The sequence below is a fragment of the Chiloscyllium punctatum genome, chromosome 1 (genome assembly GCF_047496795.1).
Source record: "Chiloscyllium punctatum isolate Juve2018m chromosome 1, sChiPun1.3, whole genome shotgun sequence".
Taxonomy (NCBI): Eukaryota; Metazoa; Chordata; class Chondrichthyes; order Orectolobiformes; family Hemiscylliidae; genus Chiloscyllium; species Chiloscyllium punctatum.
The window spans coordinates 76,488,561-76,516,036 of NC_092739.1; the positions used below are offsets into that span (position 1 = coordinate 76,488,561).

Consider the following 27,476-nt stretch of genomic DNA (forward strand, 5'->3'; position numbering starts at 1 on the left):
AGGAAAAAAAAAGCAAAAATTAAATGGTTTTTATTTCAAACATGCAAATGCATGTCCTTTAATGCAATGGATATGTATAACAACAGATACAATTTGCATAATGAAGGACACATTCATTGTTCCACCTACATACTATTCTATATTACCACCAGACAGGCTTGGCATTTTAATACTTATGCTTTGCTTGCATAATACAATTCTCCACAAAAAGTCCAACTACTTTAGTCAGCAAATAGTTGAGTCATAAAGACCAGAAACATTTGAGGTTCAAACCTTGTTTGCGCAAATCTGGCTCATCTCAATTACATTAAAGAGACACACTGCAATCAAACCTCAAAATTCTGATTTGGAGATGCCGGTGTTGGACTGGGGTGTACAAAAGTTAAAAAAATCACACAACACCAGGTTATAGTCCAACAGGTTTAATTGGAAGCACACTAGCTTTTGGAGCGACGCTCCTTCATCAGGTGATGAAGGATCACCTGATGAAGGAGCGTCGCTCCGAAAGCTAGTGTGCTTCCAATTAAACTTGTTGGACTATAACCTGGTGTTGTGTGATTTTTATCAAAATTCTGAGGGAGGGTTGAAGGGAACAGAATACAAACACTCAGTCTCCATACCCACACATCAAGAATATACATTTGGAAAAAATACTATGACTGTGCTAAGGGTTCAAGATTTGGGGAATTGTAACCTGCCAAATCAAAGAGATTTAAACCACAATAAATTGTTATGGACCAGGCCAGAAACCACTGCCCCCCTCAAAATACAAGGAGATTAACTAAATATAAAAGTTAGGATCTAGGTTAAGACAAGTGTAAGGTACGGTCTTCCAAATGGGATTTAAATTGGTTCACCACTAGCCCTTTGTCAAAAGGCACTTTATTCTTACAACACAATTAAAACAAAAGAAAAGTCAGAACTTTAACTCTGAAATACCTAACCAGATAATGTACTATTCAACCACTAATCAACTGTTCCAATATCAGCAATTCACCAAAAGTTATGATTCTCATGTCCTGTCTCTCTACAGTCCAGAAGAAAGAAAGAAAGAAACAAACAAACAATCTGCCCCTTTTAATTTTTAGGAGGAAGCCTCGCTGTCTAACATGTTACTCCAGCAGTCAGCAGAAAGCTTCTCCCTAACCGAAAGCCTTCCTGGGTCTGAGAGCCTTAACCCTGCCCACTCATGATTTAAAAAAAAAACCTCAGGAGAACTCAAAAGCTGTTCACCAACTGCATTTTGGCACCACTGTGACAACACCATTATAAACCCCCATAAGGTCACCACTCAGCCCCCAAAGCTGTACGGAAAATAGTCACACTTTATTCAGCTTCTCTCTATAGCACAAACATTCCAACCCTGACAACATCCTGGTAAATCTTTTCTGAACCCTTTCAAGCTTCACAACATCTTTCCTATAGCAGGGAGACTAGAATTGCACACATATTCCAAAAGTGGCCTAACCAATGTCACGTATAGTCACAAAATGATCTCCCAACTCTTAAGCTCAATGCACTGACCAATAAAGACGAGCATATCAAATGCCTTCTTCACTACCTTGTCAACCTGCAATTCCACTTTCAAGGAAATATGAACCTCCAGGGACACTCTGTCCAGCAACATTCCCCAATACCTTACTATTAAGTGTCCGAGTCCTGCCCTGATTTGCCCGACCAAAATGCAGCACCTCACATTTATCTAATTTAAAAAGAGAAACAAGACAGAATGCATCTTTCTTAAAGGTACATTACCTTCACAGAAATATTAACAGGAATAGACCATTTGCTCCTTCAAGTTTGCTTCACCAAGGAACAGGATCATGGATTATCCAACATTCCTCACATCCACTTTTCTGCCTTATCCCTATAATCATTAATTCCCAATAAATGTCAGCCTTAAACCTACTCTGGTTAACGTGAGTATCCAGCGGAAGTTAACCGTGCCAGCATGTCTGGCAGGAGTAGGCCATTTAGAACAGAGATGAGGAGAAACTTCTTTGCTCAGAGAGTGGTAGGTGTGTGGAATGCTCTGCCCCAGAAGCAGTGGAGGCCCAGTCTCTGGATTCGTTTAAGAAAGAGTTGGATAGAGCTCGCAAGGATAATGGAATCAAGGGTTATGGAGATAAGGCAGGAACAGGATACTGATTGAGGATGATCAGCCATGATCATAATGAATGGTGATGCAGGCTCGAAGGGCAGAATTGCCTACTCCTGCACCGATTGTCTATTTTCTCAACCAATCAGCTAGATTTTTTTCAAGTAAAAAATAAATGGATTTCAGTAAGGCCTTTGATAAAGTTCCACATTGCAGACAAGATGGCATTGAATCCAGGGCGAGCTGGCAAGTCAGATGCAAAATTGCTTTGATTGGTTGAGGGTAATAGTGGAAGGATGCTTGTTGGACTGGAGGCCTGCAATTAGTGGAGTACGTCCGAGGTCAGTGCTGGGCCTGTTACTGTTTATCTATATCAATGATTTGGATGAGAATGTACAAGACATTATAAGTAAGTTTGCTGATGACACTAAAATAGGCTGTATATGGACAGTGAGGAACATTAAAAGAAATTGCAGCAGGACCTTGATCAGCTGGGGATTTGGGCCAAGAATTGGCAAATGGTGTTTAATATAGATAAGTGTGAGGTCTTGTATTTTGGAAAGTCAAATCAACATACGAGTTTCATGGTGAATGGTAGGGTCTTAAGGAGTATATTGGAACAGTGGGTTCTTGGAGTTCAGGTTCACAGTTCTCTGAAAGTGGAATCACAGGTAGATAGGGCAGTGAAGAAGGCTTCAGTCAGGACATTGAGTATAGAAGTTGGGAAGTTATGTTTCAGTTATACAGGATTTGGTGAGGCCGTAATTGGATTAGTGTGTTCAGTTTTGGTCACCTTGTTATGGGAAGGATGTTATTAAACTGGACAGAGTGCAGCAGAAATTTACATGGATGTTGTCTGGATTCAATGGTCTGAGTTATAGGTTAGACAAGCTAGGATCATTTTCTTTAAAGCGTAAAAGACTCGGGGGGGAATCCTATAGAGGTTATAAGATCATGAGAGGCATGGATAGAGTAAATGCACTCAGTCTTTTTCCTAGGGTTGGGGAATCAAAGTCTAGAAGGCATCAGTTTAAGGTTAGAGGGGAATGAATAAAAGGGAACCTGAGGGGCAACATTTTTTTTTAAACACAGAGACTGGTACACATATAGAATGAGTTACCAGCAGAAGTGATTGAGACAAATACATGAGCAACATTTTAATTGGCATTTGGACCAAGACATAGATAGGAAAGGATTAGAAGGATATGGGCCAAGTGTAGGGACTGACATTTTGGCCAACATGGACCAGTTTGACCAAAGGGCCTGTCTCCATGCTGTAGGACTCTATGAATAGTTTATTGCATGCCATAGAAGATAAAAGATGTAAAAGTCATTTACTAAAGCTTTGAGCTGTAAAATTCTGCAGCGTTGCCTTAAAAGTACTTTGGCTAAATAGCTGTTAAATTTAGGAAAAAAATAATTATTCATAGATACTTGGGGCTACGATGTTGTGGCCATAACGGAGACGTGGGTTTCACAGGGGCAGGATGGTTGTTTGACATTCCAGGGTTTCAAACGTTTGGAAAGAACAGAAAGAGAGGAGGGGGTGTAGCATTGCTAATCAAAGAGTGCATCACAGCTGCAGAAACGAAGGTTGTTGAGGAAGGTTTGTCTACTGAGTCAGTATGCGTGGAAGTTAGAAACAGCAAGGGAGCAACCACCTCATTGGAGGTTTTCTACAGACCACCTAATAGCAGTAGAGAGATTGAAGATCTCATAGGTGGCCAGATTCTGGAAAAATGCAAAAGTAGCAGGGTTGTTGTTATGGGCGATTTCAACTTTCCCAATATCGACTGGAACCTCCTAAGTGCAGACGGTTTGGATGGAGCCGTTTTTGTCAGGTGTTCAGGATGGCTTCCTTACTCAGTATGTAGACAGACCGACGAGGGGAGGGGCCATTTTGGGTTTGGAGCTCTGCAATGAGCCAGGACAGGTATCAAATCTCGCGGTGGGAGAGCACTTTGGTGAAAGTGATCACAACTGCCTCATATTTAGCATAGTCTTGGAGAGTGAAAGGGGCAGTTAAAGAGTCATAGAGATGTACAGCATGGAAACAGACCCGTCGGTCCAACCAGTCCATGCCGACCAGATAGCCCAACCCAATCCAGTCCCACCTGCCAGCACGCGGCCCATATCCCTCCAAACCCTTCCTATTCATATACCCATCCAAATGCCTCTGAAATGTTGCAATTGTAGCAGCCTCCATCCCATCCTCTGGCAGCTCATTCTATACACATACTACCCTCTGCGTGAAAATGTTGCCCCTTAGGTCTCTTTTATATCCTTCCCCTCACCCTAAACCTATGCCCTCTAGTTCTGGACTCCCCAACCCAGGGAAAAAGACTTTGTCTATTTATCCTATCCATACCCCTCATAATTTTGTAAACCTCTATAAGGTCATCCCTCAGCCTCTAACGCTCCAGGCAAAACAGCCCCAGCCTCTCTCTATAGCTCAAATCCTCCAATCCTGGCAACATCCTTGTAACTCTTTTCTGAACCCTTTCAAGTTTCACAACATCTTTCCAATAGGAAGGAGACTAGAATTGCACACAATATTCCAACAGTGGCCTAACCAATGTCCTGTACGACCAATGACCTCCCAACTCCTGTACTCAATACTCTGACCAATAAAGGAAAGCATACCAAACGCCTTCTTCACTATCCTATCTACCTGCGACTCCACTTTCAAGGAGCTATGAACCAGCACTCCAAGGTCTCTTTGTTCAGCAACACTCCATAGGACCTTACCATTAAGTGTATAAGCCCTGCTAAGATTTGCTTTCCCAAAATGCAGCACCTCGCATTTAGCTGAACTAAACTCCATCTGCCACTTCTCAGCCCATTGGTCTATCTGGTCAAGATCCTGTTGTAATCTGGGTAACCCTCTTCGCTGTCCAATATACCTCCAATTTTGGTGTCATCTGCAAACTTACTAACTGTACCTCTTATGCTTGCATCCAATCGAGGGAAGATATTTAATTGGGGAAAAGGAAATTATGAAGCTATCAGACAGGAGTTGGGAAGTACAGATTGGGAGCAATTGTTCCACAGAAAGGGCACAGTAGACATGTGGAGACTGTTTAAGGAGCAGTTGTTGCGGGTAATGCACAAATTTGTTCCTCTGAGACAGGTAAGAAGGGGTAAGGCTAAGGAACCTTGGATGACGAGAACAGAGGAACTTCCCATCAAAAGGAAGAAGGCAGTTTACGTAAGGTGGTGGAAGCAAGGATCAAGCACAGCTTTCGAGGATTACAGGCTTGCTAGAAAGGAGCTCAGAAATGGACTAAGGAGAGCCAGGAGGGGGCACGAGAAAGGCTTGGCAAGAAGGATTAGGGCGAACCCAAAGACATTTTACTCATACATGAGGAATAAGAGAATGATCAGGGAGAAGGTAGGGCTGATCAGGGATAGCGGAGGGAACACGTGCATGGAGTCTGAGCAGATAGGGGAAGCCCTAAATGAATTTTTTGCTTTGGTTTGCACCAAGGAAAGGAAACTTGTTGTAAATGAAAACTTGGAGGAGCTGGGATACAATCTTGACCAGATCAAGATTGATGAAGTTGATGTACTAGAAAGTTTGGAAAAGATTAAGACTGATAAGTCCCCAGGGCCAGACCAGATATATCCTAGGCTGTTCCGGGAAGCGAGAAAGGAGGTTGCTAAGCCGCTGGCGAGGATATTTGCCTCCTCACTCTTCACAGGAGTCGTACCAGAGGATTGGAAGGAGGCAAATGTTGTTCCACTTTTCAAGAACGAAAATCCCTGGCAATTACAGACCAGTCAGTCTTATGTCTATGGTCAGCCAAGTTTTGGAAAGAATTCTGAGGGTTAGTCATAAATCCTATTTGGCAAAGCATAGTGTGATTAAAGGCAGTCAGCATGGCTTTGTGAGGGGCAGGTCATGCCTCACAAATCTTACTGAGTTCTTTGAGGTGGTGTCGAGACAAGTTGATGACGGTTGAGCAGTGGATGTGGTATATATGGACTTCAGCAAGGTTCCCCATGGTAAGCTCATTCATAAAGGTCAGGAAGTATGGGATACAGGGAAATTTGGCTATCTGGATTCAGAATTGGCTGGCTAACAGAAGGCAGAGAGTAGTTGTAGATGGAAAGTATTCTGCCTGGAGGTCAGTGGTGAGTGGGGTCCTGCAGGGGTCTGTTCTTGGGCCTCTGCTCTTCATAGTTTTTAATAAAGGACTCGAATGAGGAGGTTGAGGGATGGGTGAGTAAATTTGCAGATGACACAAAGGTTGGAGGTGTCGTCGATAGTATACAGGGCTACTGCAGGCTGCAGCGCAACAGACAGGATGCAGAGCTGGGCTGAGAAATGGCAGATGGAGTTCAACCTGGATAAATGCGAAGTGATGCATTTTGGAAGGTCGAACTCAAATGCTGAATATAGGATTAAAGACAGAATTCTTGGCAGTGTGGAGAAACAGAGGGATCTGGGTGCGCAAGTACATAGATCCCTCAAAGTTGCTACCCAAGTGGATAGGGTTGTTAAGAAAGCATATGGTGTTTCGGCTTTCATTAACAAGGAGATCGAGTTTGAGAGCCGCGACGTTTTGCTGCAGCTCTACAAGTCCCTGGTGAGACCTTTCCCCAGGGCAGGATTGACTGCTACGAGAAGTCATAATTTGAAGATATTAGGAGGAAGATATAAAGGAGACGTCAGAGGTAGGTTCTTTACGCAGAGAGTTGTGAATGCATGGGATGCGTTGCCAGCTGTAGTGGTGGAAGCAGAGTAATTGGGGACATTTAAGCGACTGCTAGACATGCACATGGATAGCAATGAGTTGAGGGGTGTGTAGGTTAAGTTATTATAATTTACATTAGAATTAAATCTCGGCACAACATCGTGGGCTGAAGGGCCTATTCTGTGCTGTACTTCTGTATGTTCTATGTTGTAAATATACACAAGACTCTGCCCCTACAGCTCTCTCTAACAAGGAGTTTCCACGACTATGAACCCACTGTGAGAAGAAACTTCTCGTGATCTCAATCTTAAATTGGCATCATGTTATTAAGACTATGCACTCTGATCCTATACTCTCCTTACAGGGGTAACATCCTCTTAACTTTTACCCTGTCAAGCCCCTTAAGATTTCTAAGAGGTCACTTTTTATTTGTTTAAACTTCAGTGAGTACAGTCCTAACCTGTTTAGCATTTGCTCATAACACAACACCCCCCACACCAGAGATCATCCTCGTGAACCTTCTTGGAACTGCCTCCAATGAAATGACATCATTTTTTAAACAAGTGGACCCATGGAAAATAAACTACAGTGATTCACAGGGGCAAAAAAATTTACAACAGTAATTTAAACAATTGTTACACTGTTAAGTCTTAAAATGCAAAGGAAATGTTAAGATGGTGAAAAATCTGGATCATAACATTAGCAAAGGAACTGAACAACAGTTGGATACTGATTATATGATTCAAATATTGATGGCATATGAAATTGATAGATATCCACCGATAGATACCAGAAATCAGAGTGCATTCAAAACTACTTATGAAAGTTGCATAATTAGTTGGGAATAAACAAAGTTATTAAAGCAACAAGTGCTCTACAGTGCAATGACATGTTCACATGCAATTAAAATTCATGGGTCACCTGGGAATAAGTGTGTGGTTCGACACTTAAAGTAAGGTGCAAATACCATCAGCTTTGTACATGCCTCATTATGATTTTAGGGGTGGGTGAGAGAAAATGGTGCATAAGCCCCTCACCGTGACCAAATTGAGCCCACTAATTATCTGCACAATTAACCCAGCCACTGCTCCAGGTTAACAGGACAGGTCTGCATGCATTACACCGTGTAGCTGAAGGTCAGTCAAAACGGTGGCTGGGTGACTCGGACTTCATCCTAGGGCCCCTGTGTCATAGGCCATCTTCTAGTGGTTTTGCCACCCAGAAGCCTGCCAACCCAACCCTAGTGAGATCTAACTTACCCAAGTTTCACAGCAGATCTGTTTTCTCTTCCTCCTGCAGTATTGACCCTTGTGTAACCTTCTAAACTCATAACCACTTCTATCTGGAAAGACAAGTGCAGGAGATACATGGGAACGCCACAACCTGCAAGTCTACCTCCAATCCACTCAACATTCTTAGACATATATTGCTGTACATTCACCATCACTGGGTAAAATCCTGGAATTAGCTCCCTAATAGCATTGTGGGTCTACCTACAGCACATGGACTGCAGTGGTTCAAGAAGGCAGCTCACCACCACCTTCACAAGGGCAACTATAGATAGGTAATAAATGCTGATCCAGCCATTGACACCCTTGTCCCACGAGTGAATGTAAATAGAACACACTCAGTGTGACATCGCCCATTGGCTAGCAACACTCAGACAGGACTTACCCCAGGACACAGAGAAAGGTCTCACCTCATATCAACTAAAGGGCTATCACTCAAAGTTAGGGCAGAGTGAGGCAGTTAAGCAGATGCAGGGTCATCCCAAACGTATGGAGGAATGTGTGTAGCCAAATCTCAACATGTAATCCAGTTCAGTATGGTGTCGCAAGATTTTCATTTTTGAGGGGTAAAAAAAACAAACAAAAAAAAAAAAAAGAGGGTGGGGGAGGTGTGAAGGGGAACAGATTTTACAGAATCAGCTACATACTTCAGCATGAAACCTTGATTCTCTACTGCAGGTTGTAATGCAAAGATAAAGTATGTTGGCCCTTATGCCGGTCTGCACCTAGTCACACTATTTGTAATTACATGCCCCTAGTACTCAGTCTTTTACATCCTACTTTCAATATAAAAAGTTAACAGCAAACAAGAATGGAGAAAGACCACAAAAAGCTACAGAAGAGGGATTTGGGAGTGCTCATCCATGAATCACAAAAAGCTAGCAATCAAGTTCAACTTGTAATAGAGAAGACAAATGGAATGTTGGCATATATTTCAAAAGAAACAAAGTATAAAAGTAGGGAGGCTTTGCTAAAACTATAATCTGACTGTGGCACTAGCCAGACCTCAGTTGGAATACGGAGGACAGTTTTGGGTCCCTTATCTAAATAAATATATACTGGCATTGGAAGTAGTCCAAAGGTTCAGCTAGCTGATACCAGGTATAGAAGAACTGTCTTATGTGGAAAGAATGAGTGAATTGGGTCCGTACTCATTGAAATCCAGAAGAATAAGGGGCAACCTTGTTGAAACATAAAAAGACTTGAAAGGGTCAACATAAAATGGTTGTTTTCTGCTTCTGGGAGAGTCTGGAACAAGAGAGTGTATAATCTCAGACTAAAGGATCAACATTTAAAACAGAGTGAAGGAATTTCTTCTCTAAGAAGTTTGTGAATCAGTAGCATTCTTTACCACAGGGGGTTGTTGAAGCTGGGTCTTTATGTATATTCAAAGCGGAGATAGACAGATTCTTAAAATCAGTAAGTAAATCAAGGGATATGGGAAAAAGACAGGAAAGTGGGAGATGAGGATTCAGATCTGAGGATGGTAGAGCAGATTCAACAGGCAAAATGGCCTACTTCTGTTCTGATGTCTTATGACCATATTTAGATTCTGAAAAGGCTAGTCTCAGCAAATGAGTGCAATAAAAGCGAAACCAATGTAATGTGAAATATTTCCACGTGAATTTAATTTTTGAAAATATCTGCACCTTTCTGCTCTCATGTTAATGGCAATGGAGATGGACAATGAGGTTACGACTGTGACAAAAACAACCTCCTGCTTTGGTAAGAAGGCTATTTTATAACCCAACACCACTTGCTGCATTTTCAGCTAACAGTATGCTTCGCTACAGAAAAGTTTCCTCTATCATGTGATAGAGGAAACATGCACATGCATGCTGCCAGAAGTTCAACTTTTGATTATAATCACAGTGGAAAGCGAGGGGAAAAAAACAAGTGTACAGAAGTGAGGGACACTTTCAGCCAGGAGTAGCTCACTGCCAACATTTCCCCAATCACCAATCTATACACACAACTAGGAAATACTGTAAAAAAAATTCATCTGCAATAGAAGACTTTGAAAAATACAGAATGAACATGAACAAGGATCGTACACCTTTCCTCTCATTCCAAAAGAGAGCTATATTTCAACATCAATAGCAAAGAAGTGGTTTTATGTACAAAAAAGGTACAGCACAGAACCTCACCATATCAACAAGAGCCATTCCAATCTCTTATCACCTAGCATGAACCGGCATAACCTTTGTGCGTTTTTCCATGATGTACATGATCCCACTACACAATCGTGACAGATCTCTGTATAGTATTTAATCAATTTGTTACATATTTTATAAACACTTGTGTTGGTTCCCTGGTGCCAGGATCAAGGATGTCTCAGAGAGGGTGCAGAATATTCTCACGGGGGAAGAGGGGCCAGCAGGAGGTCATTGTCCACATTGGAACCAACGACATAGGAAGGGAAAAGGTTGAGATTATAAAGGGAAATTACAGAGTTAGGCAGAAACTTAAAAAGGAGGTCCTCAAAGGTAGTAATATCTGGATTACTCCCAGTGCTATGAGCTAGTGAGGACAAGAATAGGAGGATAGAGCAGATGAATGCATGGCAGAAGGATTCACATTTTTGGATCATTGGAATCTCTTTTGGGCTAGAAGTGACCTGTACAAGAAGGACAAATTGCACCTAAATTGGAAGGGGACTAATATACTGGCGGGGAAATTTGCTTGAACTGCTTGGGAGGATTTAAACTAGTAAGGTGGGGGGGGGGGGGGGGGGGAGAGAAAGTATGGGGAGTGGTTCCCAGGGCGATAGTGAAGAAAGTGAAGAAAGAAATAGATCTGAGACGGGTACAGCAGAGACCAGAAGTGAGTCAAAACAGTCAGGGCAGACAGGGACAAGACAGGACTAATAAATTAAACTGCATTTATTTCAATGCAAGGGGCCTAACAGGGAAGGCAGATGAACTCAGGGCATGGTTAGGAACATGGGACTAGGATATCATCGCAATTACAGAAACATGGCTCAGACATGGGCAGGACTGGCAGCTTAATATTCCAGGATAGAAATGCTACAACTAGGATAGAAAGGGAGGCGAGAGAAGAGGGGGAGTGGCATTTTTGATAAGGGATAGCATTACAGCTGTGCAGAGGGAGGATATTCCCGGAAATACATTCAGGGAAGTTATTTGGGTGGAACTGAGGAATAAGAAAGGGATGATCACCTTATTGGGATTGTATTATAGACCACCCCAATAGTCAGAGAGAAATTGAGAAAAAACCTTGGAAGGAGATCTCAGCTATCTGTAAGAATATTAAAGGTAGTTATGGTAGGGGATTTTAACTTTCCAAACATCAACTGGGACTGCCATATATAGTGTTAAAGGTTTAGATGGAGAGGAATTTCTTAAGTGTGTACAAGACAATTTTCTGATTCAGTATGTGGATGTACCTACTAGAGAAGGTGCAAAACTTGACCTACTCTTGGGAAATAATGCAGGGCAGGTGACTGAGGTGTCAGTGGGGGAGCACTTTAGGGCCAGCGACCATAATTCTATTTGTTTTAAAATAGTGATGGAAAAGGATAGACCAGATATAAAAGTTGAAGTTCTAAATTGGAGAAAGGCCAATTTTGACGGTATTAGGCAAGAACTTTCAAAAGCTGATTGGAGGCAGATGTTCGCAGGTAAAGGGACAGCTGGAAAATGGGAAGCCTTCAGAAATGAGATAACAAGAATCCAGAGAAAGTATATTCCTATCAGGTTGAAAGGGAAGGCTGGTAGGTATAGGGAATGCTGGATAACTAAAGAAATTGAGGGTTTGGTTAAGAAAAAGAAGGAAGCATATGTCAGGTACAGACAGCATAGATCGAGTGAATCCTTAGAAGAGTATAAAGGCAGTAGGAGTATACTTAAGAGGCAAATCAGGAGGGCAAAACGGGGACATGAGATAGCTTTGGCAAATAGAATTAATGAGAATCCAAAGGGTTTTTACAAATATATTAAAGGACAAAAAGGTAACTAGGGAGAGAATAGGGCCCCTCAGAGATCAGCAAGGCGGCATTTGTGTGGAGCCACAGGAAATGGGGGAGATACTAAATGAATATTTTGCATCAGTATTTACCGTGGAAACGGATATGGAAGATATAGACTGTAGGGAAACAGATGGTGAGATCTTGCAAAATGTCCAGATTACAGAGGAAGTGCTGGATGTCTTGAAATGGTTAAAAGGTGGATAAATCTGAAAAAGGTGTTACTGGAAAAGCTCAGGTCAGGCAGTATCCAAGGAGCAGGAGAATCGACATTTCGGGCATAAGCCCTTCTTCAGGAATCTGAAGAAGGGCTTATGCCCGAAACGTCGATTCTCCTGCTCCTTGGATGCAGCCTGACCTGCTGCACTTTTCCAGCAACATTTTCAGCTCTGATCTCCAGCATCTGCAGTCCTCACTTTCTCAAGAAAGGTGGATAAATCCCCAGGACCTGATCAGGTATACCCGAGAACTCTATGAGAAGCTAAAGAAGCGATTGCTGGGCCTCTTGCTGAGATATTTGTAGCATCAATAGTCACAGGTGAGGTGCCAGAAGACTGGAGGTTGGCAAACGTGGTGCCACTGTTTAAGAAGGGCGGTAAAGACAAGCCAGGGAACTATAGGCCAGTGAGCCTGACCTCAGTGGTGGGCAAGTTGTTGGAGGGAATCCTGAGGGAAAGATGTACATGTATTTGGAAAGGCAAAGACTGATTAGGGATAGTCAACATGGCTTTGTGCGTGGGAAATCATGTCTCACAAACTTGAATGAGTTTTTTGAAGAAGTAACAAGGAAGATTGATGAGGGCAGAGCAGTAGATGTGATCTATATGGACTTCAGTAAGGCATTTGACAAGATTCTTCATGGGAGACTGATCAGCAAGGTTAGATCTCATGGAATACAGGGCGAACTAGCCATTTGGAAATAGAACTGGCTCAAAGGTAGAAGACAGAGGGTGGTGGTGGACAGCTGTTTTTCAGACTGGAGGCCTGTGACCAGTGGAGTGCCACAAGGATTGGTGCTGGGCCCTCTACTTTTTGTCATTTACATAAATGATTTGGATGCGAGCATAAGAGGTACAGTTAGTAAGTTTGCAGATGACACCAAAATTGGATGTATAGTGGACAGAGAAGAGGGTTACCTCAGATTACAACAGGATCTTGACCAGATGGGCCAATGGGCTGAGAAGTGGCAGATGGAGTTTAATTCAGATAAATGCGAGGTGTGCATTTTGGGAAAGCAAATCTTAGCAGGACTTATGGTAAGGTCCTATGGAGTGTTGCTGAACAAAGAGACCTTGGAGTGCTGGTTCATAGTTCCTTGAAAGTGGAGTCGCAGGTAGATAGGATAATGAAGAAGGCATTTGGTATGCTTTCCTTTATTGGTCAGAGTATTGAACAAAGGATTTGGAAGGTCATGTTGCGGCTGTACAGGACATTGGTTAGGCCACTGTTGGAATATTGTGTGCAATTCTGGTCTCCTTCCTATTGGAAAGATGTTGTGAAACTTGAAAGGGTTCAGAAAAGAGTTACAAGGATGTTGCCAGGGTTGGAGGATTTGAGCTACAGGGAGAGGCTGAACAGGCTGGGGCTGTTTTGCCTGGAGCGTCGGAGGCTGAGGGGTGACCTTATAGAGGTTTACAAAATTATGAGGGGCACGGATAGGATAAATAGACGAAGTCTTTTCTCTGGGGTTGGGGAGTCCAGAACTAGAGGGCATAGGTTTAGGGCGAGAGGGGCAACTTTTTCACGTAGAGGGTGGTATGTGTATGGAATGAGCTGCCAGAGGATGTGGTGGAGGCTGGTACAACTTCAACATTTAAGAGACATTTGGATGGATATATGAATAGGAAGGGTTCGGAGGGATATGAGCTGGGTGCTGGCAGGTGGGACTAGATTGGGTTGGGATATCTGGTCAGCATGGACAGGTTGGACCGAAGGGTCTGTTTCCATGCTGTACATCTCTATGACTCGACTAAGTGAATCTGTGCTAAGTACTTCAATTGGTCCAGTCTATTTAATTCATGTATTCTTAGAAAGATAAAGGATAAAGTAGAAACTGATTTATCCTGATCTAAAATGTTAAACGCATATCAACAAATTTAGTTTCAGTAACAATAAGTAATAACCCATTGGTACACAGCTAAGAACTTTTGCTTGTAAAGCCCAAAAGACGTAATTCAATTTTTTATATAATAAAAAAAACACACAATCACTTTTCAATTGCACTTTTTATTTTAATACACCACAAGTCTTTTCCTTGCTGTGGTGTTCAAAATTAGTCAAATCCTTTTGCAACTCCTTTTAGAAAGTCTTCAAACACTGTCATCTCAAATCTGACAAAGCAGGTACTGTTGAAAAACGAAACAATAACCAAATGAAACAGAGATCCTTAGTCTGCTGGTGGAAGGATTAGAATGCACAAGAATTTAACCAAAAAAATTAAAACACTCCGCTATCTTTCCGAAATGCGCCTCACTGTTCTTAATTGAGTAAAACCACATATTTACCCGAATTAAGTATTTAAGCCTCTTGTGTGGCAGATCTCTGCCCATTTTGTGGCTCTATTGTGACTTGCTCAAAGCCTGTATTCAAGATTTGTACTAATTGTCAATACAATAAGGAGCTGCTTTGTTCAGGCTTTCCAGAAAACCCTGACAAACTGGTCCCGGCAATTAAAGGCAAAAACAATGACTATATACGCTGGAAGCCTGATTCGGGATTATTGGTGCTGGAACAGCACAGAAGTTCAGGCAGCATCCGAGGAGCAGTAAAATCGACGTTTCGGGCAAAAGCCCTTCATCAGGAATAAAGGCAGAGAGCCTGAAGCGTGGAGAGATAAGCTACTCCTCACCTCTTCCTCCGCTACATTGATGACTGCATTGGCGCCACCTCGTGCTTCCGCGAGGAGGTTGAACAATTCAATTAACTTCACCAACATATTCCACCCGGACCTTAAATTTACCTGGACCATCTCTGACACCTTCCTCCCCTTCCTGGACCTCTCCATCTCCATTAATGACGACCGACTTGACACTGACATTCTTTTTTACAAATCCACCGACTCTCACAGCTACCTGGATTACACCTCTTCCCACCCTACCTCCTGTAAAAATGCCATCCCGTATTCCCAATTCCTCTGCCTCCGCCGGATCGGCTCCCAGGAGGACCTGTTCCATCACAGAACACACCAGGTGGCCTCCTCCTTTAGAGACCGCAATTTCCCTTCCCATGTGGTTAAAGATGCCCTCCAATGCATTTTGTCTACATCCCGCACCTCCGCCCTCAGACCCCACCCCTTCCACCGTAACAAGGACAGAACGCCCCTGGTGCTCACCTTCCACCCTACCAACCTTCGCATAAACCAAATCATCCGCCAACATTTCCGCCACCTCCAAACAGACGCCACCACCAGGGATGTATTTCCCTCCGCACCCCTTTCCGCCTTCCGCAAAGACCGTTCCCTCCGTGACTACCTGGTCAGGCCCATGCCCCCCTACAACCCACCCTCCCATCCTGGCACTTTCCCCTGCCACCACAGGAACTGTAAAACCTGCGCCCACACCTCCTCCCTCACCTCTATCCAAGGCCCTAAAGGTGCCTTCCACATCCAAAGTTTTACCTGCACATTCATTAATATCATTTATTGTATCTGTTGCTCCCAATGCGGTCTCCTCTACATTGGGGAGACTGGGCGCCTCCTAGCAGAGCGCTTTAGTGAACATCTCCGGGACACCCGCACCAATCAACCACACCGCCCCATGGCCCAACATTTCAACTCCCCCTCCCACTCTGCCGAGGACATGGAGGTCCTGGGCCTCCTTCACCGCCGCTCCCTCACCACCAGACGCCTGGAGGAAGAACGCTTCGTCTTCCGCCTCGGAACACTTCAACCCCAGGGCATCAATGTGGATTTCAACAGTTTCCTCATTTCCCCTTCCCCCACCTCACCCTTGTTCCAAACTTCCAGCTCAGCACTGTCCCCATGACTTGTCCGGACTTGTCCTACCTGCCTATCTCCTTTTCCACCTATCCACTCCATCCTCTCCTCCCTGATCTATCACCTTCATCCCCTCCCCCACTCACCCATTGCACTCTATGCTACTTTCTCCCCACACCCACCCTCCTCTAGCTTATCTCTCCACGCTTCAGACTCACTGCCTTTATTCTTGATGAAGGGCTTTTGCCCGAAACATCGATTTCGAAGCTCCTTGGATGCTGTCTGAACTGCTGTGCTCTTCCAGCACCACGAATCCAGAAGTGAGGAGAAAGTAGGTGAGTGGGGGAGGGGATGAAGGTGATAGGTTGGGGGCGGGTGAGGGTGGAGTGGATAGGTGGAAAAGAAGATAGGCAGGTAGGGCAAGCTATGGGGAAAGTGCTGATCTGGGAGTTTGAAACTAGGGTGAGGTGGGAGAAGGGGAAATGAGGAAACTGTTGAAGTCCATATTGATGCCCTGGGGTTGAAGTGTTCCGAGTGGAAGATGAGGTGTTCTTCCTCCAGGTGTCTGGTGGTGAGGGAGCGGAAATGAAGGAGGCCCAGGACCTCCATGTCCTCGGCAGAATGGGAGGGGGGAGTTGAAATGTTGGGCCACAGGACGGTGGGGTTGATTGGTGCGAGTGTCCCAGAGATGTTCCCTAAAGCACTCTGCTAGGAGGCGTCCAGTCTCCCCAATGTAGAGGGGACTGCATCAGGAGCAATAGATACAATAAATGATATTCGTGGATGTGCAGGTAAAACTTTGATGGATGTGGAAGGCTCCTTTAGGGCCTTGGATGGAGGTGAGGGAGGTGGTGTGGGCGCAGGTTCTGCAGTTCCTGCGGTGGCAGGGGAAGATGCCAGGACGGGAGGGTGGGTTGTAGGGGGGCGTGGACCTGACCAGGTAGTCACGGAGGGAACGGTCTTTGCGGAAGGCAGAAAGGGGTGGGGAGAGAAATATATCACTGGTGGTGTGGTCTGTTTGGAGGTGGCGGAAATGTCGGTGGATGATTTGATTTATGCGAAGGTTGGTAGGGTGGAAGGTGAGCACCAGGGGCGTTCTGTCCTTGTTACAGTTGGAGGGGTGGGGTCTGAGGGCAGAGGTGTGGGATGTGGACGAGATGCGTTGGAGGGCATCTTTAACCACATGGGAAGGGAAAGTGCGGTCTCTAAAGGAGGAGGCCATCTGGTGTGTTCTGTGGTGGAACTGGTCCTCCTGGGAGCAGATACGGCAGAGGCGGAGGAATTGGGAATTCAGGATGGTATTTTTGCAAGAGGTAGGGTGGGAAGAGGTGTAATCCAGGTAGCTGTGGGAGTCGGTGGGTTTGTAAAAAATGTCAGCGACAAGTCGATCGTCATTAATGGAGATGGAGAGGTCCAGGAAGGGGAGGGAGGTGTTAGAGATGGTCCAGGTAAATTTTAGGTCAGGGTGGAATGTGTTGGTGAAGTTGATGAATTGCTCAACCTCCTCGCGGGAGCACGAGGTGGCGCCAATGCAGTCATCAATGTAGCGGAGGAAGAGGTGGGGAGTGGTGCCGGTGTAATTACAGAAGATTGACTGTTCTACGTAGCCATACAGACAGGCATAGCTGGGGCCCATACATGTGCCCGTGGCTATCCCTTTGGTCTGGAGGAAGTTGGAGGATTCGAAGGAGAAATTGTTACGGGTGAGGACCAGTTCGGCTAAACGAATGAGTGTCGGTGGAAGGGTACTGTTGGGGACGTTGGGAGAGAAAAAAAAATGGAGGGCTTGGAGGCCCTGGTCATGGCGGATGGAGATGTAGAGGGATTGGATATCCATGATGAAGATGAGGCCTTGGGGGCCGGGGAAACTGAAGTCTTGGAGGAGGTGGAGAGTGTGGGGAGTGTGGGTGGTGTCTCGAACATATGTGGGGAGTTCCTGGACTAGGGGGGATAGGACAGTGTCGAGGTAGGTAGAGAGGAGTTCAGTGGGGCAGGAGCATGCTGAGACAATGGGTCGGCCAGGGTGGTCAAGCTTGCGGATCTTGGGAAGGAGGTAGAACTGGGTAGTGCGGGGTTCCTAGACGGCACGGTGGGCGGCACAGTGGTTAGCACTGCTGCCTCACAGCGCCAGAGACTCGGGTTCAATTCCCGCCTCAGGCGACTCTCTGCGCAAACTTCACACATTTTCCCCGTGTCTGCGTGGGTTTCCTCCCACAGTCCAAAGATGTGCAGGTCAGGTGAATTGGCCATGCTAAATTGCCCGTAGTATTAGGTAAGGGGTAGATGTAGGGGTATGGGTGGGTTGCGTTTGGCAGGGCGGTGTGGACTTGTTGGGCCGAAGGGCCTGTTTCCACACTAAGTAATCTAATCTAATCTAAACTATGAGGTTGGAAGCTGTGGGTGGGAGATTTCCTGAGGTGATGAGTTTCTGTATGGTCTGGGAGATGCCTTTATTCCTCATGAAGGGCTTTTGCTCCTTGGATGCTGCCTGAACTGCTGTGCTCTTCCAGCACCACTAACCCAGCAATTAAAGACCTTGCGATTCTAGTTTGCAAGACATTCTAATATCAATTCTCACGATAAATTATAACGAGAATCATGACATCTAAAATAGCACAGGTTACAAATTTCAGAAATTTTCAAGTATATCAAAATAAATATCAGCCATCATAATAGCAAATACGAAATGACACATTTTAGGTGGAAGGGTAAAAAGAAAGGAAGGACAAATGAAAAGATTAGATTAGATTAGATTAGATTAGATTACTTACAGTGTGGAAACCGGCCCTTCGGCCCAACAAGTCCACACCGCCCCGCCGAAGCGCAACCCACCCATACCCCTACATTTACCCCTTAGCTAACACTACGGGAAATTTAGCATGGCCAATTCACCTGACCTGCCCATCTTTGGACTGTGGGAGGAAACCGGAGCACCCGGAGGAAACCCACGCAGACACGGGGAGAACGTGCAAACTCCACACAGTCAGTCGCCCGAGGCGGGAATTGAATCCGGGTCTCTGGCGCTGTGAGGCAGCAGTGCTAACCACTGTGCCACCGTGCTGCCCCAGTGGCAGGCGAATGCGGCACACATTGCGAGTTGGAGGAGTACAAATGAAAGCAAGATTGTTGAACTTAGAGATGGCAGAAATATTTAATTAATAATTAGTAATTTTATGTTGCATGTTGCAAAGAAAATGAAAACTCAGGTGTACATACAGGAATAATTTTCTCTAAATAATTTGTGTTATAGCTCTAAAAGAAGATGATTACTTCATTTATTTATTGCCATTTAGGAGCAGTAAACTGAAGTTTAGTCAAAAATGTTTTGCTCACCAGAGGAAAAGCTGAAAAAGCTTCCCCCAAACTTAAGAGCTCAGATATTCTTATTCACAACTCAGTGGAGGCATTAAAATGTGTTTTTGATTGAAGTTGATGTGTGCGCTTTGTACCTATCGGCCCATATTTTTTCTTTAATTCCGTAATGAAATTCGGGCATCAGCAACAAGGCCAGCATTTATCATCCATCCCCAATTGTCCAAGATATATCTTAAGAGTCAGAGTCAGATCACATTGCTGTGGCTCTGGAATCACATGTAGACCAGACTAGATCAGGTGGCAAACTTCCTTCCCAAAGGACATTCCTGTGGCAGATAGGTTTTCACAATAAGAGACAATGGTTACATGGTCACCATCAGTCCAGCTTTATTTTCTAAAAGCTTGAATTTTGATTGACCTCAATTTCTACCAGTTGCAATGATGGGATTTGAACCCATATACCCTAAACATGAGCATCGGGTGACATAACCATTCTGCTTCCATTCCCACCTCCTCTCCCCACCCCCCCCGCGACCCAATGTACCAAATGCATCCTGAATAGCAAAGCCAAAATTTTAAAACGTCATGTTCCCACCTTCAACAATCACAGAATATATTGAATGCACCAAAATTTCAACTTTACCATTTCAATTAAGTTTGCCAATAAGTCTAAATTCATGCTGTCAACTTATTGCACTGTTCATACAATGACCTTTATTGCCTATAGTCCTAGGACAATAAACATACAATATTCCTCCAAACTTCTCCATTCCATAGCTGAATGAGGACCTGTATCGAATCACACATAAATGCCATAAATAATCCTATACCTTATAAAACACAAGCTTACTTGGTCCCAATGTATGTTTATCGTAAAGTAACTTTAAAACACAGCCATTTTCAAAAAAATCTTCAAAATCTATTTAAAATTACCAAGGTGAAGATAATTACACAAAAACTGACATTCCATGGGATTCATAAGCCATTGAGCTCTTTTAGTTATCATACCTAAATCCATTATTAAAAGATAACTGACTAATTTTTTTCTTTAGAAATCACAACACCAGATTATAGTCCAACAGATTTATTTGGAAGTACTATCTTTCGGACCGCTGCTCCTTCATCAGGTGGCTTTGGAGCAGGATTGTAAAACACAGAATTTATAGCAAATGATCAGTGTCATGCAACTGAAACAACACTGATCTTTTGCTATAAATTCTGTATGGCTTATGATCCTAATGATCCACAGCTACCTAATGAAGGAGCAGAGCTCCGAAAGCTGGTACTTCCAAATAAACCTATTGGACTATAACCTGGTGTTGTGTGATTTTTTTTAAACTTTGCCCACCCCAGTCCAACACCGGCACTTCCACATCCTGACTAATGAAAACAGCTATAGGGTGTGCAATAGATATTTATGGGTAACAAATAAGGAACCAAGTTCAAGCTCATCTACATTAATTAATCTAGAAAGATCACATATCATCACAGTGCAATCGTCCATAGTTTCTTAAATAATTCTAGGATTTGCCCCCACTATTCTATCAAGAAACAAATTCAAAATGTTGATCACATTTTCGTTAGCAATCTCTGCATTTATGTCACTAGTTTTAATCTATTTCAGATGGTTAGCAGAACTAGCTTACAACATACAACTGAATACTATCTAAAATGTGTGACCTCAAAATTTACCATTCACATGTTCAAATTAAAGACATTTATTCCAGCCATGAAATTTAGTAATGAATGTAGCTGTTTCACACTTCATGACTATTCATGCTGGCAGATAAAGAATTCTAACATTTTCAAAACTATAAACATTTCACTGAATATGAAATGAACATCAATTAATCTTTTGTTTAAAAGTGTAAGTTTATTCTTTCATCGAGAGGTACAAAATTATAGGTTTTCCTTTCTAAGACATACCAAGTCTTAGAAAGGTCGACTAATAAAGTTCATTTTTGAGAAGGCAAAACATTTTTAATACAACTCAAAAATGTAAGAGTCATTTTTTTAAACTCAAAAAAAACCACATAGCCAATCAGGATATTTAAGTGTTTTGAAACAGGGATCAATATCAGAAACATAGCACAATACTGTGTGCACAAGCTATGTCCCCCATATCGCCAAAGAACTAGAAATTAGACATAATATATATGTTAACATACCAAGCACTGAACTAAAGTCTTGCCAATTTAATTCTTTGCTATTAAATTTCAATATCCAAATAATGTAGATGAGGCTCTAACCACTATTTGGTTTCTTTAGTATGCCCTAACATTAAAAAGTATTATTTTCCTACGCTGCTCCTTTGAAGCATTCCCATTCAAAGTAACAACAGATGAAAACGGATGTTCATCCCATCATCTTCTAAACTGGAAGAAGCCCAGTGGCATAAAATGAATAAGTGCTCTTGCTGCATTCAACAGGATGTATTATTAATACAATTTAAATTGATCACAAAATAATAACGCAGGCACAGTTTTTTTAAAACTCCTATCTCTAGCAAGAGCTTAAAGTCCCACAATACAGAATCTGTTTAAGATCACAAGGCCATTAGCCCATTGAGACTGCTTTGCCGATCAGATCAGTGCTGATCTGATCCTCAACTCTGTATTTTCCCATAATCCTGAACACCTTACTCATTAAATATTTGTACAGCTGCTCAGCTTTGAGAATACTCAGAGACGAAGTTTCAACAGCTCTCTGCATTAAAGCATTTCTCTTATTCATTATTGTCCAAAGAAATATCTCCTCACCAATGACTTAAATGTGTGGCCGCTGATTTTGAGCTTCAGTTCTCTATTCCCAGGCTATCCCTCAAGAACAAACCACCTTTCCACAAGTGTTGAGTACAGGGGTTGGGAGGTCATGTTACAGCTGTATAGGACATTAGTTAGGTCACTGTTGGAATATTGTGTGCAATTCTGGTCTCCTTCCTATCAGAAAGATGTTGTGAAAGTTGAAAGGGTTCAGAAAAGATTTACAAGGATCAAAGTTTGGGAGAAGATTTGTAGCTCGGGTGCTCGTTGTTGTGGTTCTGTTCGCCGAGCTGGGAATTTGTCTTGCAAACGTTTCGTCCCCTGTCTAGGTGACATCCTCAGTGCTTGGGAGCCTCCTGTGATGTTTCCTTGGCATTTATAGTGGCCTGTCTCTGCCGCTTCCGGTTGTCAGTTCGAGCTGTCCGCTGTAGTGGCCGGTATATTGGTTCCAGATCGATGTGCTTATTGATTGAATCTGTGGATGAGTGCCATGCCTCTAGGAATTCCCTGGCTGTTCTCTGTTTGGCTTGCCCTATAATGGTAGTGTTGTCCCAGTCGAATTCATGTTGCTTGTCATCTGCGTGTGTGGCTACTAAGGATAGCTGGTCGTGAAGTTTCGTGGCTAGTTGGTGTTCATGGATACAGATCATTAGCTGTCTTCCTGTTTGTCCTATGTAGTGTTTTGTGCAGTCCTTGCATGGGATTTTGTACACTACATTAGTTTTGCTCATGTTGGGTATCGGGTCCTTCGTTCTGGCGAGTTGTTGTCTGAGAGTGGCTGTTGGTTTGTGTGCTGTTATTAGTCCTAGTGGTCGCAGTAGTCTGGCTGTCAGTTCTGAAATGCTCCTGATGTATGGTAGTGTGGATAGTCCTTTGGGTTGCGGCATGTCCTCGTTCCGTTGTCTTTCTCTTAGGCATCTGTTGATGAAACTGCGAGGGTATCCGTTTTTGGCGAATACATTGTATAGGTGTTCCTCTTCCTCTTTTTGCATGAATGCCGAAAGAATCGAATCCTTCCACCATGTGTCAGATACAGACCACCAGTCAACAGCCCACAAGCCAGGCAGAACGGATTCAGGATGATCCAGGTAATGATTACAGACACTCACAACAGACTTCACAAATACAGATGAGAAATTGCGCGCCAAAAATCGTTAATTTCAAAAACCACTAATCAGGAATGGACCCAGACCATAGAACAGGCCGTCACCATAGGACAGAACAGGACAACACACCGCAAAAAAAACAGCACTAAAAGAAAAAATGGCCAAACTAACGCACAAAGAAGAAGACACCACAACACACACCACAGACAGCTCACAGACATGGAAAGAACAATATTGGCCAAGGGACTCAACTACAACCATAGGGACGCCAAGACAGCAGACTTCCTAGCAGCACTAGAATGCACACTCAGGAACAATGGACTGACGGAAGAGATACAACAAACAGTGAGACAAAGTATCGTACCTCTGATAACAAGAAAAAGACAAACACATAACCTCGACTCCAATGAGAGGGAAACACTAAAATCACTAAGCAACAATAAGAACGTAATCATACTACCAGCAGACAAAGGCAGAATGACGGTCATCCTGGACAAAGCAGAGTACATCCAAAAAGCACAACAGCTACTTGCAGATACCAACACCTACCAAAAGAGGGAGTTTGACCCCACCCCACAGCTCACCAATAGGATAAACAACACACTGAGGAATCTACAAAAAAAACGGACAGATAACCAGGTCTGACCTACTAAGAATGAAACCTGAAAGCAACAACACCCCCAGATTCTATGGACTATCCAAAGTGCACAAAACAGACATCCCACTCAGACCCATAGTATCACTACCAGGGACACCATCACACAAACTGGCCAAAGAACTACAGCAGAAACTGAAACACCTGATCAGCGGATCCAGACAATCTATACAATCGACACAGGAATTCTTGGACATCATCAGAAATATACACATAGACAAGGAAGAAACTATGGTCTCATTCGATGTAACGGCACTGTTCATCTCGATCGACAAAACCCTAGCCAGAGAAACAATAGCCAACCTGCTGGACAGACATAATAGACAACAAGACGTTGAACCTATCAACAAAGATGGCATACTCAAACTACTGGACTTGTGCCTCACAACACACTTCACATTCAACAACCAGATATACGAACAAAATCAACGGAACACCCATGAGCTCACCCATCTCTGGACTCATAGCAGAAGCAGTAATGCAAAAGTTAGAACAAACATTCTTACCGCAAATTCAACCCAAACTCTGGGTCAGATATGTTGATGACACCTTTGTAATAATTAAAAACACAGAAATAGAGAACACACACCAGAGCATCAACGCCACACTCACAGGAATCCGATTCACTAGAGAAGAAGAAAAGGACAACCAACTCCCATTCCTAGATGTGATGGTACAGAGAACACCGAACGGAGAATTCACCACAAAGGTTTACAGGAAAGCCACACACACACAGACCAAGTCCTAAACTATGAAAGCAACCACCCCAACACACACAAACGAAGTTGCATCAAGACTATATTCAAAAGGGCCACAACACACTGCAGCACACCAGAACTGCAAGAAGAGGAACACCTATACAAGGTATTCGCCAAAAATGGATACTCTCGCAATTTCATCAACAGATGCCTAAGAGAAAGGCAACAGAACGAGGACATGCCGCAACCCAAAGGACTAGCCACACTACCATACATCAGGAGCATTTCAGAACTGACAGCCAGACTACTGCGACCACAAGGACTCACAACAGCACACAAACCAATAGCCACTCTCAGACAACAACTCGCCAGAACGAAGGACCCGATACCCAGCATGAGCAAAACTAATGTAGTGTACAAAATCCCATGCAAGGACTGCACAAAACACTACATAGGACAAACAGGAAGACAGCTAACGATCTGTATCCATGAACACCAACTAGCCACGAAAAGACACGACCAGCTATCCTTAGTAGCCACACACGCAGATGACAAGCAACATGAATTCGACTGGGACAACACTACCATTATAGGGCAAGCCAAACAGAGAACAGCCAGGGAATTCCTAGAGGCATGGCACTCATCCACAGATTCAATCAATAAGCACATCGATCTGGAACCAATATACCGGCCACTACAGCGGACAGCTCGAACTGACAACCGGAAGCGGCAGAGACAGGCCACTATAAATGCCGGAAGAAACAGCACAGAAGCGCTTCACAGGAGGCTCCCAAGCACTGAGGATGTCACCTAGACAGGGGACAAAACGTTTGCAAGACAAATTCCCAGCTCGGTGAACAGAACCACAACATTTACAAGGATGTAGCCAGGGTTGGAAGATTTGAGCTATAGGGAGAGGTTGAGTAGGCTGGGGCAGTTTTCCCTGGAGCGACAGAGGCTGAGGTTTATGAAATCGTGAGGGACGTGGACAGGATAAATAGACAAAGTCTCTTCTCTGGAGTGGGGGGAGTCCAGGGTATAGGTTTAGGGTGAGAGGAGGAAGATATAAAAGAGATCTAAGGGGCAACTTTTTCCACACAGAGGGTGGTCTGTGTATGGAATGAGCAGCCAGAGAAAGTGGTTGGGGCTGGTACAATTGCAACATTTAAAAAGGGATCTGGACGGGTATATGATTAGGAAGGGTTTGGAGGGATATGGGCAAGGTGCTGGCAGGTGGGACTAGACTGGGTTGGGATATCTGGTCTGCACGAACGAGTTGTACCGAAGGGTCTGTTTCCGTGCTGTACATCTCTATGACTATCTGCCCGGTCAACTTGCCCAACAAATCTTGTATACTTCAAGAAGGTCACCTCTCATTCCTCTAAACTCGAATGAGTATACACCCTTCCTTGAAGAGTTTATGCTCGACTCTCCTGCTCCTCAAATGCTGCCTGACCGGCTGTGCTTTTCCAGCGCCACACTTTTTGACTCTCATAAGACTGTTCCTCCATACCCAGGATCAGCTGAGTGAATCTTTTCTGGACTGCCTCCAATGCCAGTATCTTTTCTTAAATAAAGAGGCCCACAACCATTCACAGTGATCCAGCTGTTGTCTGACAAGTATCTTGTATAGTTTTAGCAACTTTATTTTTTAAAATGTCCATTCTCTTTGAAATAAAGGCCAACATTCCTATTACCCATTAAACGTGGATACTGATTTTTTAAAGGTTTATGCATACGGATGTTTTGCCGTTAGAACACTACTCAAAATCTGTTCCAGTTCTTTTCCATAATCCAGGAATAGCTTAACCGATGTCCTACAAGGTTTCTATAAAATCAACTCAATACTAGTTTTACTTAAACGAGAAAATACTTAAGCTAATACAACCTGCTTTCAAGTAAACAAACTTAATTCTACGGTTCTTCCACCTGCAGAGCTGAATATAGTCGCTTGAATGACCAATATTTCTTCGGTCTTGTTTTTGCGATCTGCGCAAACTAACGGGTAAATATCATGCAATACGTTTCCAAAAGTTAATTCTTCAACATAATGCACCATCATGCATATGCTAGAATTCTATAATTTCAAAGCAGTACACTTTCTATGTGTGTAAAGATAATTTCTACGTTAAAAAGAAAGTTTTCCTTTGAATGCTTTTTACATTAAGGTCCACGATGATCGCACGGTAGGTAGCGCTGGGTTTGAACTATTCAAGATGTCCATTTTTAAACTCACAAACGCATTTCACAAAAATACAGCGGAATAGAACTTCAATTGAGCTTTGGGACTGTTAAGTGGGATCTGTAAAGGCGAACTCTGATGGATTGAGACGGCCATTTATCAGCACCGTAAACCTAATTCTCAACTGCATGCGTGCGTCTAACTGCGAGATACTGAATAAAACCCCCAGACCTTTACTCACCATATTACAAATTGAAGCGATGTTTCTGACAGTCATTAGTTTGCAGCCTGTGGTCCCTCCGCCATCTTTATTAAAATATAATAAACCCCGAGGTGGGGGCTCCAAGAAAGCAGGTGACGGGGAGGTGTATTCTCCGGCAGCCGACCCTGGGAGTCTGCCAGGCGGCCACACTAAGGTAAACAAGGCGCCAGACCCGGGCTGCACTCCCCAACCCCATTCACCGACCAGTCAGCCCTCAAGCCGATTATTAACAGTTTGTGTTCCTGGTGCTGCTGTCCCCACTGATTCGCCATGTCGCCGATTCCAGACACATGACAGCAACCCTCCCCGGGGGCTCGTGCTCCGGCTTGGCTTCGTTCCGCCACCCCAACGTCCGCAGCTCGAGCTCAGGATTCCGGCGCGGTGCGTGACAGCAGGAAACGACCTTCTGATTGCCACCTCAGCCATCCATTCACAACACAGACTCAACTGTCCATCAGGGCAGCGTGTGTGGCGGCCGACCAATCAATATGTG

The 27,476-nt window shown here is 43.8% G+C and overlaps 1 protein-coding gene across 2 annotated transcripts in view; it reads right to left on the reverse strand.

Annotated features, from left to right (window-relative positions):
• Positions 1-27,371, reverse strand: part of usp46 (ubiquitin specific peptidase 46) — a 104,047-nt gene extending 76,676 nt beyond the window's left edge. For both annotated transcript variants that reach the window (XM_072569288.1, XM_072569280.1), the window contains exon 1: positions 26,963-27,371. In XM_072569288.1, the coding sequence (XP_072425389.1) occupies positions 26,963-26,998 (36 nt within the window). In that variant the 5' untranslated portion in view covers positions 26,999-27,371. The remainder of the gene's footprint in view (positions 1-26,962) is intronic.
• Positions 27,372-27,476: the final 105 nt, after the last annotated feature.